The sequence below is a fragment of the Dendrobates tinctorius genome, unplaced genomic scaffold (assembly GCF_039654945.1).
Source record: "Dendrobates tinctorius isolate UK_male_01 unplaced genomic scaffold, ASM3965494v1 ptg000167l, whole genome shotgun sequence".
Taxonomy (NCBI): Eukaryota; Metazoa; Chordata; class Amphibia; order Anura; family Dendrobatidae; genus Dendrobates; species Dendrobates tinctorius.
Window position 1 is genome coordinate 696,544 of NW_027361834.1, and position 12,391 is coordinate 708,934.

General features: G+C 44.1%; 1 protein-coding gene across 5 annotated transcripts in view; it reads left to right on the forward strand.

The window, feature by feature from the left end:
* CHN2 (chimerin 2) overlaps positions 1 to 12,391 on the forward strand; it is a 438,164-nt gene that overhangs the window by 387,057 nt on the left and 38,716 nt on the right. For all 5 annotated transcript variants that reach the window (XM_073550704.1, XM_073550703.1, XM_073550706.1 and 2 more), the window contains one exon: positions 3,327 to 3,411. In XM_073550704.1, the coding sequence (XP_073406805.1) occupies positions 3,327 to 3,411 (85 nt within the window). The remainder of the gene's footprint in view (positions 1 to 3,326; positions 3,412 to 12,391) is intronic.

A 12,391-nucleotide genomic window follows, 5' to 3' on the forward strand; every position in this document is an offset into this window, starting at 1 on the left:
TGCCCCATGATCCTGTGCGATCTGTCTCCAATCATGCCCCGTATCTCCATTCTGCCCCCATGTCCAGCATTCTGCCCCAGTCTACAGCATTCTGCCCCAGTCTCCTGCATTCTGCCCCAGTCTCCAGCATTCTGCCCCATGTTCAGCATTCTGCCCCAGTCCAGAATTCTGCCCCAGGTTCAGCATTCTGGCCCAGTCCAGCATTCTGCCCCATGTTCAGCATTCTGTCCCATATCCAGCATTATGCCCCATGTCCAGCATTCTGCCCCATGTTCAGCACTCTGCCCCATGTTCAGCACTCTGCCCCATGTTCAGCATTCTGCCCCATGTCCAGCATTCGGCCCCATGTCCAGCATTCTGCCCCAGTCCAGCATTTGGCCCCATGTCCAGCATTCTGCCCCATATCCAGCATTCTGCCCCAGTCCAGAATTCGGCCCCATATCCAGCATTCATATGGATACACCTAAATAAAATGGGAATGGTTGGTGATATCAACTTCCTGTTTGTGGCACGTTAGTATATGGGAGGGGGGAAACTTTTCAAGATGGGTGGTGACCATAGCGGCCATTTTGAACTTGGCCATTTTGGATCCAACTTTATTTTTTTCAATGGGAAGAGGGTCATGTGACACATCAAACTTATTGAGAATTTCACAAGAAAAACAATGGTGTGCTTGGTTTTAACGTAACTTTATTCTTTCATGAGTTATTTACAAGTTTATGACCACTTAAAAAATGTGTTCAAAGTGCTGCCCATTGTGTTGGATTGTCAATGCAACCCTCTTCTCCCACTCTTGACACACTGATAGCAACACCGCAGAAGAAATGCTTGCACAGGCTTCCAGTATTCATTGTTTCAGATGCTGCACATCTCGTATCTTCACAGCATAGATAACTGCCTTCAGATGACCCCAAAGATAAAAGTCTAAGAGGGTCAGATCGGGAGACCCTGGTGGCCATTCAACTGGCCCACGACAACCAATCCACTTCCCAGGAAACTGTTCATGTAGGAATGCTCGGACCTGACACCCATAATTAATGGTATGGTGTGGTATATGGGGTACAAAGATAGTGGGCCATTCTTCATCAATGGAAACCTCAATGCCACTGGATATCTGAAATTGCTACATGATGATGTGTAGCCCTCTATATGCACTGAAGATGGCACGTTCCCTGAGTTTTTCCAGCAAGATGGTGCACTACCACTTTATGGGTGTCAGGTCCAAGCATTCCTACAAGGAATCTGACCCCCTTAGACTAACATTTCTTCTGCGGTGTTGCTATCAGTGTGTCAAGAGTGGGAGAAGAGGGTTGCATTGACAATCCAACACAATGGACCACTTTCAACACATTTTATAAGTGGTCATAAACTTGTAAATAACTCATGAAAGAATAAAGTTACATTAAAATCAAGCACACCATTGTTTTTCTTGTGAAATTCTCAATAAGTTTGATATGTCTCACATGACCTTCTTCTATCAGTATGGCACATTTAGGTCACAATCTTTGCCCAGTCTTCCATGTAGTAGCATCTCCTGTGTACAGTGCCCTCTTTAGGTCACCCACAGTTTCAATTGTATTCAGGTCTGCGCTCTAGCTGAGCCATTCCAAAACTTTCAAATATCTTTTTTTTTGTTGATTTAGAGGCATGTTTGTCATGCTGAAAGGTGAAATTCCTCTTCGTCTTCAACAGGCCTGAAGGTTTTGTTGCCAAATTGACTGATATTTGGAACTGTTAATCATTTTTCACCTTGACTAATGTCCCAGTTCCAGCTGCCAAAAAACCACCCTCAAACCATAATGCTGCCTCACTGTAGGTATGATGTTTTTTTGGTGATATGCAGTGTTAGCTTTGTGCCAAACATACATTTTGGCATTGTGGCCAAAAACTTCAACTTTGGTTTCGACAGACAATAACGCTTTTTCCCGCATACTTTTAGCAGACTTGATGTAGGTTCTGGCAAAACATAGCCGAGCTGAGGTGTATTTCTTTGTAAAAAAAAAAAAAAAAAGCTTCCGTCTTCAGGCCAGACATATGAAGAATATGGGACACTGTAGTTACCGTACATTTATTACACAATCAGCACTTTCCAGAAATTCCTGCAGCTTCTTTAATGTTGTTGTAGGCCTCTTAGTAGTCTCACGGGCAAATTTTCTTCTTGTCTTTTCATCAATATTTGAGGAATGTATAGGAATGTACAGTTCTAGGTAATGTCACCGTTGTGCCAAGTTTAAGACTCTTCTTCATCACCGTCTTCACAGTGTGCCATGATACAGTATATCTATAGCATTGGAAAAAACATTGTACCCCTTTCTTGGCTGAAAACTTTCAAGATAAAAATCCTTATTATGGGTGACAATAAAGGTGTGATTTTTTTTTTTACATGAAAAAAATCTGTCATTTTAACAGGGGTGTGTAGACTTTTTACATCCACTGTATGTCCTTTTTACAACAGTATATGCACATTTATTTCCTTAGATGTTATTGTTGGACTGCATGACGACATTGGCTACAGCTCACTTAAAGGAGATTCCCCAGTAAGTACACATTCCCACCCCCAAAAGCAGTCCGTAGTAAAATAGCAAAATGTATGCAGTACTCACATCTTCGGGGGTTCCTTCACACTGCTGGTGTGTACACTCATCTGTCATGATGTGACGTCCAAAAAGTTGTCACCGGATGTCTTGCCCATCATAACATAATGAATTGATAGACAATATGTGACCATAAACAGCGGTTAAGATGGGGATTGCTGGGGAACCCTAGAGTTGGTGAAAGGGCAACAATGAAGATTTGGTAATCCCGGTATATTGCAAAGTATAAAAAAATCCCATTTACACATGGAGAAAAGGATCTCCTTTTTGGATTATTTACAGAAATTTAAATCCATATGACTTTCTATATACTTCAGGTTTCAAAATTTATGGACCATAGATTCAAGAGTGATTTCAGGTGAAGTTTTCATCAGATCTGCATAGTTTAATAAACATTGCAATGTGCTGTCTGAGAAGTGAATATTTAGCTCTTCTGGAGAACTTGGTTTCTTCCCACATGCATTTATTGTCTGCTCATATCATGGCACCAAGCAATCATGGTTGGCATACGTTTGCTGTTGCTTTCTGTCCTTTGTTGATACACATCTGTACACAAGAATCCATGCAATAAAGTAGTAACATCGGATTTGCATGCTCAGAATAACCAGCAGGTGCTTTCCCGTACTGCAGGGTCACGAGACTTCTTCTATTCCTTATGTTTGTGATTATGATTATTCACATATTTTGCGATATATTGCTTTTTTTGTAACCATTGTTTGCTTTCTTTTCCAGGTGCACACATTTCGGGGTCCTCACTGGTGTGAATACTGTGCCAATTTCATGTGGGGTCTCATTGCTCAGGGAGTCAGATGCTTAGGTAAAGTAGTCTTATTTGATGTCATTTATCCATGTTGTTATGATGATTTATAGGTTCCTGCCTGCATGTAGTAGTATTTACGTACAATTTTTGGCAATCTGTCAAGATCATCATGGCAGACGTTATATTTAGGCAGTAAAAGCTATGTCAGTGCACAATATATACAGACAGGAGGGTAATTCCCGCAGATGCTGATGAGAAGCAGGATCCAATGTCTGACCTTTTTACGGCCTTTTCGTTGGACTCCCATGTTATGAATCAGTTTGTATGTTTGTTATGTCTGTGTTTGTGTTACCCGGTAAGAGACGTAGATGATGTTAGCAGCCTGCTAAATTGGTAAAAACTACATACGAGCTGTTCATGAAAGTAATGTAATCGTGTCAGACTGAGCTGCCAAGGGCCCACCAGTGACCAATGCCAAGGTCCCACTTTTCAGCTACATGCAAATGTGACATGATCCTCAATCACAAATTTCTATAACAATGAACTGGGTACATTGTTAAATGAATAAGATGCCGCCTCTAACAGTACATAGTGATTCAAGTATATTGTGCCAAGTACTGCTCATGTAAGAGGCTGGTGGCCCACCGGAGGATTCTCCTGTTCTCTTGTGGGCCAGTCCAAGCCCGAATGTAATAAAGGTTGTCGAAAAAATGAACTGTTAGGAGGAATGTATTGGAAACGTTGGAACATGTTTGTCACATGGGTAGAAAAGGTAGAATAAGTGTTGTAATAATATAACAATGGGCTACCAGATCATTGAAAACTATTATCATGATCCTTCACCTACTGGGTCCCAACTAATTAAATATTAGTAACGTTCAAGCAATATACTGGTAAGCATTGTGTGCTTCATCCAGTGACATAACTACAAAGTTATGGGCCCCGGTGCACATCTCCGCTCCGTACACCTCGTACATGCGCGGCTCCATACACCTCGTACACGCTCCGCTCCATACTCCTCATACACGCTCCGTACACCTCATACACGCTTCGCTCCTCTCTGTCCACCTCATACACATGCAGCTCCACTCCATACACTTCATACGCACGCGGCTCCGCTCCGTACACTTCGTACGCACGCGGCTCCGCTCCGTACACTTCGTACGCACGTGGCTTCTCTCCGTACACTTCTACACACGTAGCTCAGCTTCGTACACACACGGCTGCGCTCATACACTTCGTACACACGGATCTGCTCCGTACACCTCGTACACACATGGCTCAGGTCCATACACTTCATACACACATGGCTCCGCTCCGTACACCTCGTACACACATGGCTCTGCTCCGTACACCTCGTACACCCACGACTCCACTGCGTACACCTCGTACACACACGGCTCCGCTCTGTACACCTCATACACACATGGCTCCACTCTGTACACCTCATACACACATGGCTCCGCTCCGTACACCTCGTACACACCCGGCTCCGCTTCGTACACACACGGCTCCGCTCCGTACACCCACGGCTCTGCTCCGTACCCCTCGTACACACATGGTTCCGCTCCGTACACCTCATACATACCCGGCTCCGCTTCGTGCACACATGGCTCCGCTCACCTCGTACACACACGGCTCCGCTCCATACACCTCGTACACACACGGCTCCGCTCCATACACCTCGTACACATACGGCTCCGCTCCGTACACCTCGTACACACACGGCTCCGCTCCGTACACTTCGTACACACACGGTTCCGCTCCGTACACCTCGTACACACACGGTTCCGCTCCGTACACCTCGTACACACACGGCTCCGCTCCTTACACCTCGTACACACATGGCTCCGCTCCGTACACCTCATACACACATGGCTCCGCTCCGTACACCTCGTACACACGCGGCTCCGCTTCGTACACACACGGCTCCGCTCCATACACCTCGTACACACACGGCTCCGCTCCGTACACCTCGTACACACACGGCTCTGCACCATACACCTCGTACACACATGGCTCCGCTCCGTACACCTCGTACACACATGGCTCCACTCCATACACCTCGTACACACATGGCTCCACTCCATACACCTCGTACACACATGGCTCCGCTTCGTACACACACTGCTTCGCTCACCTCGTACACACATGGCTCTGCTCCGTACACCTCATACACACATGGCTCTGCTCCGTACACCTCGTACACACACGGCTCTGCTCCGTACACCTCGTACACACACGGCTCTGCTCCGTACACCTCATACACACATGGCTCTGCTCCGTACACCTCGTAAACACGCAGCTCCGCTTCGTACACAAACGGCTTCGCTCACCTCGTACACACACGGCTCCGCTCCATACACCTCGTACACACATGGCTCCGCTCCGTACACCTCATACACACATGGCTCCGCTCCGTACACACGTGGCTCCGCTTCGTACACACACGGCTTCGCTCACCTCGTACACACACGGCTCCGCTCCATACAACTCGTACATACGGCTCTGCTCCATACACCTCGTACACGCACGGCTCCGATCCGTACACCTCGTACACACACGGCTCCGCTCCATACACCTTGTACACACATGGCCCCGCTCCGTACACCTCATACACACACGGCTGCGCTCCATACACTTTGTACACACGGCTCTGCTCCGTGCACCTTGTACACACACACATCTCTGCTACATCTACCCTGTAAACCCCTCCTGACCCCACACAAACTTACCCGCATCCAGCAGTGCACCATGACAACCAGCATGGCAGAGTCGTGCACACACACACATACAGAGGCTCCTGATCATGTGAACCCTGATTCCTCCCCTCATGTGACCTCATCACAGGTCCTGTACGCACAGAGCAGTCAATTGCAGCCTGGCAGTCAAAGAACGGAGCTGCACTGCCAATGAGCGACTGCAGCTCTGCGATCAGGCCCCTAAAGACTCCGGGCCCCGTCGCAGCTGCGACCCCTGCGACCGTGGTAGTCCCGCCCCTGGCTTCATCCATAATACCATAATATAGTACCTATTGAATCTATGGGCTCATACTGTACCTCCATGTGTCTTTGATGTCCTGTGGAAGTACGGGGTGATATCTGGCATATTGTAGCATATTACGTTGCATATCATATAATGGAGATATTGCAAGAAGGCACTATAATGGTCCATCATATAGGCATATGCATTATTCCCAGAAGGACAAAGTTACTCCACCTATCTATAAAATGTATATTCCACAATGGCACACCAAAAGTTCTACAGGCTAGGATCGGGTTTGGCAATTCATGGCACATTTGGCATAGTTGCGGGGCACAGCATAGGCTAAAATATCCCTGAAAACACAAATGAACATAGCGCCCAGCAGCTGAAGCGGGAAGGTCAGAGAAGCATTATTTGCAGGGGATGTGACCTATGCCAATATGTTGTCTGCCTGGAGGAGGACAGGTATGATAACTGGTGTTTGTAGAATATCTGAACTGTGCTGGACTGATAACACTGCAGTCCTGTCTTGTACAGGGGGCTTCTGGGTTCCCCTGGGGGAAGGGCCCTGTGACTGTGCTCAGTGGATGCCTCAGTATTTAATTAATTCTTGGCCTAGTTTTCTAACTTGTCACAGTCGTCATTCAAACTCAGGCCGCATTGTATGGAAGGCAGAAACACTAACAGTGAGTCATGGGCTGTTCTGTTATATATGAAAGAATTTTCTATGCCTAAAAATCTCAATATTAGTCATCTTTGCAGGCAAAATGTACTGGTATATACAGATATACGACTTAAAGGACTCATCTACTTTGCTGGTCACACAAATCTGCCTAGAAAATCTGTAGCAAATATGCTATAAATGCATACACTGTAATAGATTAAACATGGTTTTAAAAATGTGATCTAAGATGTCCTGAATGAAATGTTGCCTAGTGGAATCCTTTGGCTTTGGTTGCTCTCCATTTACCTCCATAGTTTATTAAAGCCAAACAAGGAATTATTTTAGAAGACTGGAGATTGATTAGAACCTGAAATAGAGACATTTCACGTCCAGTATTGGCATCCCTTTATCCAAGGCTTCAGATGGTGAATGATATCCAGTCTAAATAGATACTGGAGTATCCCTTGAAGAACTCCAAAAATGGTCATCTCTGTTGCTACCCTAGGAATACTGCATCCATCGAGATGCGATCTTATGGGTGAATAGCTACTACCAACCACAATGCTGCGAGACTATTACATCAACTACAGCTTTAAGTGCCTTCTGTATCTGATAACAAGTGTATGACATAAATCGTGTGGCTGTATGGGGCTTCTTTGAGATGCTTCATAAAGCTTTCATACTTGTATGCCCTCCAGTATGAGAAGAGCTTACTGTCCATGGGATGAGTTATGCCTGACTTCATTTCGGCTATCTTGACAAATTAAAATTATGTTGTTCCTAATTTAAAGATGCCCTAGGGGTTTCCATGCCACTCATTGATGTATAATTGGATGAAAGGGTTGTTCAAGTTCATCATTATTTTGTAGCCCGTGGTTAGAATCTTCTGTGAAAAACACATGATTTTGTTTTTCCCGTTCTTGAGGAGGTACGATAAGCCTTTTAGACAATTCCCCATCAAATATTCGCACTTAGATACCAGACTCTGCCTTCACCAACATGTCTGTCTGTTTGATTCAAAGTTTTATATTTAGATTTATAACGTGGAAATATACAGTAAATTAAATATTTTCAATTTACAAAATGGTGTAATATATTTTCTTTATTGTGAACATTGAGGTTTTGCTAGCGGCAGTAGTGTAGGGAGTAGCGTCTGACGGCGCCTCCACATGGCTCCCCTCCTCCAACCATTCGGTGTCCTCGCATGCTCCCTCCTCCTTTCCTGTGCACGCTGCATTGTGTTCCAACGGCGTGCCTAGTACACACCTGCATGCGCTCCCATATTCTTAAAGGGGCAGCGCACGCACATGGTAAAGTGTGGCATTTAGTTAATGTGTGCGCATACAAGGTGTCTCCCAGCCAATAGTATATTCCCTAGTATATTCTTAAGCTATTCCCGTATCCTGTGTCCAGTTAGTCTAGTGTGTTTTTCCCGTGTTCCTGTCACCGCTTCTGCGGCATCCTATTTCTGACACCGCATCTGCGGTATCTATACCCGATCCCTGGTACTGGTGTGGCCAGTCCTATGTCCGTTGTTCCTGGTCCTACTGCAGCCAGCTCCAGAACTGTTCCCGATATCTATGGGTCAGAACAAGAACTTATCTCCTACATCTACATTGTCCGGCTTTGGCTTGTCAGTGACCTCGGTCACATCTCCCCGCACCTGGGAACCCGACCGCTGGGATAGGAAGCTGCAGTATTGGTGCCTGCCTAGGAGTAGTATCTGGTGGCTACATGCAGCCCAGTCTGTCTCCACCATCAGGTACACACCTTCCTAGGCAAGTCTGGCCCTGTGAAACAGTGGGTCCATGAACCACATGTTCCACCTGCGGGTGAGACATAAGGTGTGTTGTGTACCGTGTATAGTATGTGAACTTTTTCATAAACTGTCTTGTAAAGAAGTTTAAAGAAACAAATTTTATCTTCCTCTTTCGGTATACAAAAGTCGTGATCTTCAGAGTTTCACTTGGTTGTTTCTCTTTCGCTGAAAACAATTACATACATAAAATGTGATCTAAATGCCAGGATCTCTTATTATACAGTAAATTACAATATCTCTGTTAATAAGAACAAATTTATCTGTTGACTCAGCTCTTGGGTGTCATGCAATTCTTAAAGGAGTTATCCCGATTTTTAAAATTGACCCTGACAGCCATTTTCCCGGAGTCCACCGCAATGTAAACCATAGAAGTGAGGGGGTCCCGGACTTTCACAAAATGTCGGCGGAGCCCCTGCACCGCCGAAAAGCCGCAGTGTCGCACCTCTAAAACACCCCCTAATCCCAGCCTACGGCCTGTATCAACGTGCCACTCTTGCCTCCTCCAGCAGTGACCCTGGGACCCTACTCCACGGCAGATGGTAAGGTTTATTTGAATTATAAGATGCACCCCCATTTTACCCCAAAATTTTTGGGAAAAAAGTGTGTATTATAATCAGAAAAATACAATATCTATTTTGACGCCTGAAGGAATTTCTGGCACTTGTATTGGAGAATGTTGCCTTTTCTGTAGCTGAAAGCTATAACTTTTGTACAAGGAAAGTTGTTGGTGTTCTCCTCGGCCAGCTTTGTTGCATGCCATACTATGTAGCTTCTCCAACACATAAGTGTCTCCTGTGCATACCATTGCTGAATCCCTCTTTGGTTCCAGACTTTTTTTGTTTTTTTCCTTTCTTAACGAGGGAGTATGGTGCTACCACTCTGATATTGTGACTATTGTATTAAAAGGTGCATAGCTTTTCAGCAAAGTTCCCTGCTCGGATGGGTAGCTTCCCAACAATAAAGGTGAAGCCTGCAGTGCTGGTGACAGTGGAGGCTGTGCGGCATTCTCCTGGCATTGACCTTATTACTGATGTATTTATAGGAGCCCCTAGATCGCTGGTAACTAAGTTTATAAGTATTTATGGTTGCAATGAAATCTTGTAGGAATTCATATTTGTATCCAAACTTATAAATGTCCCTCTTTGATTATCTATAAAAGTCTGCACCTTTTACTGCTTCGCCCGCTGACATGTTCTAGACAGTTTATGATTCAACACATACATATATGAAAATAAAAGGAAACCAGGTATATTTGGCTGCAAAGAATCACATAACACAACTCAACCGAGATGCGATGTGGTGCCAACTCCGATTATCTTCAAACTTCTGTCCCAGGCTTGCCAGACATACACCCGTGTCTACTGCTTTAATCTACATTTTCTATAAATGGTTCATTCGTCCGGAAATAAGATGCCAAAAGCCAACTATTTCCTAAATAATCAGTCATAGAGATCTAAGATATGGAGCGTACATGTCTTCTCGGAGTATTTGACATAAAATATAAGTTGGCTTATAGTTAAGTGTTATTTATAGTGTATGTGTGCATAATTTGGTGTTTGTCCTAGCTGAAGATATCTGAGGTTACGGCTGTGGTCATGGGTGGGATGTTTCCTAATACAAAGCGGATTTATATAGCCATCATTTCATTTGGAGACATTCTGCTATTTTCCTGCAGAAAATCTCACATACTACAGTTTCATTAGCATGAAGTTGCCACAGATCTGATTTGATTTCTCCCCCGCCGTGATAAATACTTGTAAGCCATTTAAAGGGGTTTTCCCTTGAACAAAGTTAATTTTAATCAACATTTTAAGCAATAGATCTCGGAATAATAATAATTTCCACAATTGGATGTTTAAATAAAAATGTTCCTGTGCTGAGATAAATTTATAAATGTGCCCCTTCTGTGTACTGTGTAATGGCCGTGTCTGACCGTGCAGGGACCTGGTCTGATCATACTACAGCTCCTGGGCTGGGGAGGAAGCAAAAGAGAGTATACAGACAGGACAGCACGGGATCACAAATGTTTCTTTGAGGTAAAACTTTGTTTAAAAACATGCATACTCTCTTGCTTCCTCCCCTGCCCAGGAGCTGTGGTATGATCAGACCATGTTCCTGCCCGGTCAGACACAGCCATTACACAGTACACAGCAGGGGCACATTCATAAGATTATCTCAGCACAGGAACATTATTTTTAACACTTCAAATTGTGTAACTTATCATTATTCCAAATTCTATTAATTGAAATGTACTTTGTTCGTGGGAAAACCGTTTTAAGGAACAGCTTGTTAGTCACATCCTATCAAAAAGGAATTTCATACAGCAATTGCAGTAGGATGTAAGTCTCACAAAAAATCAATTTATACAATAACCAACATGGAAGACCTAATATTGACTTGTCACTTTCCATTAATATGTAATTTTTTTGTTCCTGTGTATACCTGAGATATGCCTCCTCTTCCATGTATATAAAGCTAGTCTTATTAGATAATGAATATTCCCATGGGGAAAAGTTAAGGACCACACCCGCTTGCTAACGAGACCAGATTTACATATAAGTCACAGGGAGGGACCATGTCTCATGAACAAAAAGGTGCAGGAACAAGAAAAAAAAAGAACAGATTCAGGAGACCAGCGGCATTTACACCTGGTATAAAATACATGCTTATGGCAAGTGACAGGTGGTCCTCTTTAATGGCACTCTGTTATACAGGTGTGACCAGTGTAATATTTTTCATTCCGGCAAGGAAGAGGTTGACTACTCATATATCAGCAGGACCTCTTAATGTAAGATGATCTAGTCTTGGCATTACTCTCACAGTTTGGAGTTCTAATAAGGCTAAACTCCAACCTCATTAGGTCACACCTGACCCCAAGTCACCAAATCAGCTACAATGGATAACGACATCTTTCCAACAGGACGTACAAGTGTTTGACACAAGATGCTCACATATCCAGATTTTAAAGTAGATGAACTATGATTTATTGAAACAGGACGATAAAGCGCAGTACTCGGCAACAGCCACTAAGCAAGGTATGGGGCTGCTGAGCTCGCATCCATACATAGCTTATTTCTGGCTGCTGCCGAGTGGCTTTCAGCTAATCGATGGACAAGCCGGTTGTCAGACCCCACTGATCTCATTTAATCCTGGACAACTCCTTTAAGCTATACCAAGTCACAGACAAGTGTCAGAATGCAGAAAACTGTAATTGGACGCATAATACAGCAAAAGCCACTGAATATGTAAAGTTGGGTGTCAATTTCCTCTTTTGTGCAGCATGATTTCTCTCTGCATTTTACTGTCTGTGTGTGTTCGATTAACAAATGCTACATCTGTACTGTGTATATAGGGGACATACCGCTATGTGTACAGAGAATCTGAGTTCAGAAAAATAACTTTGTAAGTATCTATACTGCTCAGCTGATTGCAGTTACTTGTGTGTGTTGGTTAATTGTTATAGTGTACACTCCGACTTGTAGTGGAATGACATTTTTAGGCCGCGTTCACATGTTGCAGCCAAGATAATTTTTTTTTGCCAATTTTCAAATATTGCAGCAGAAATCCTA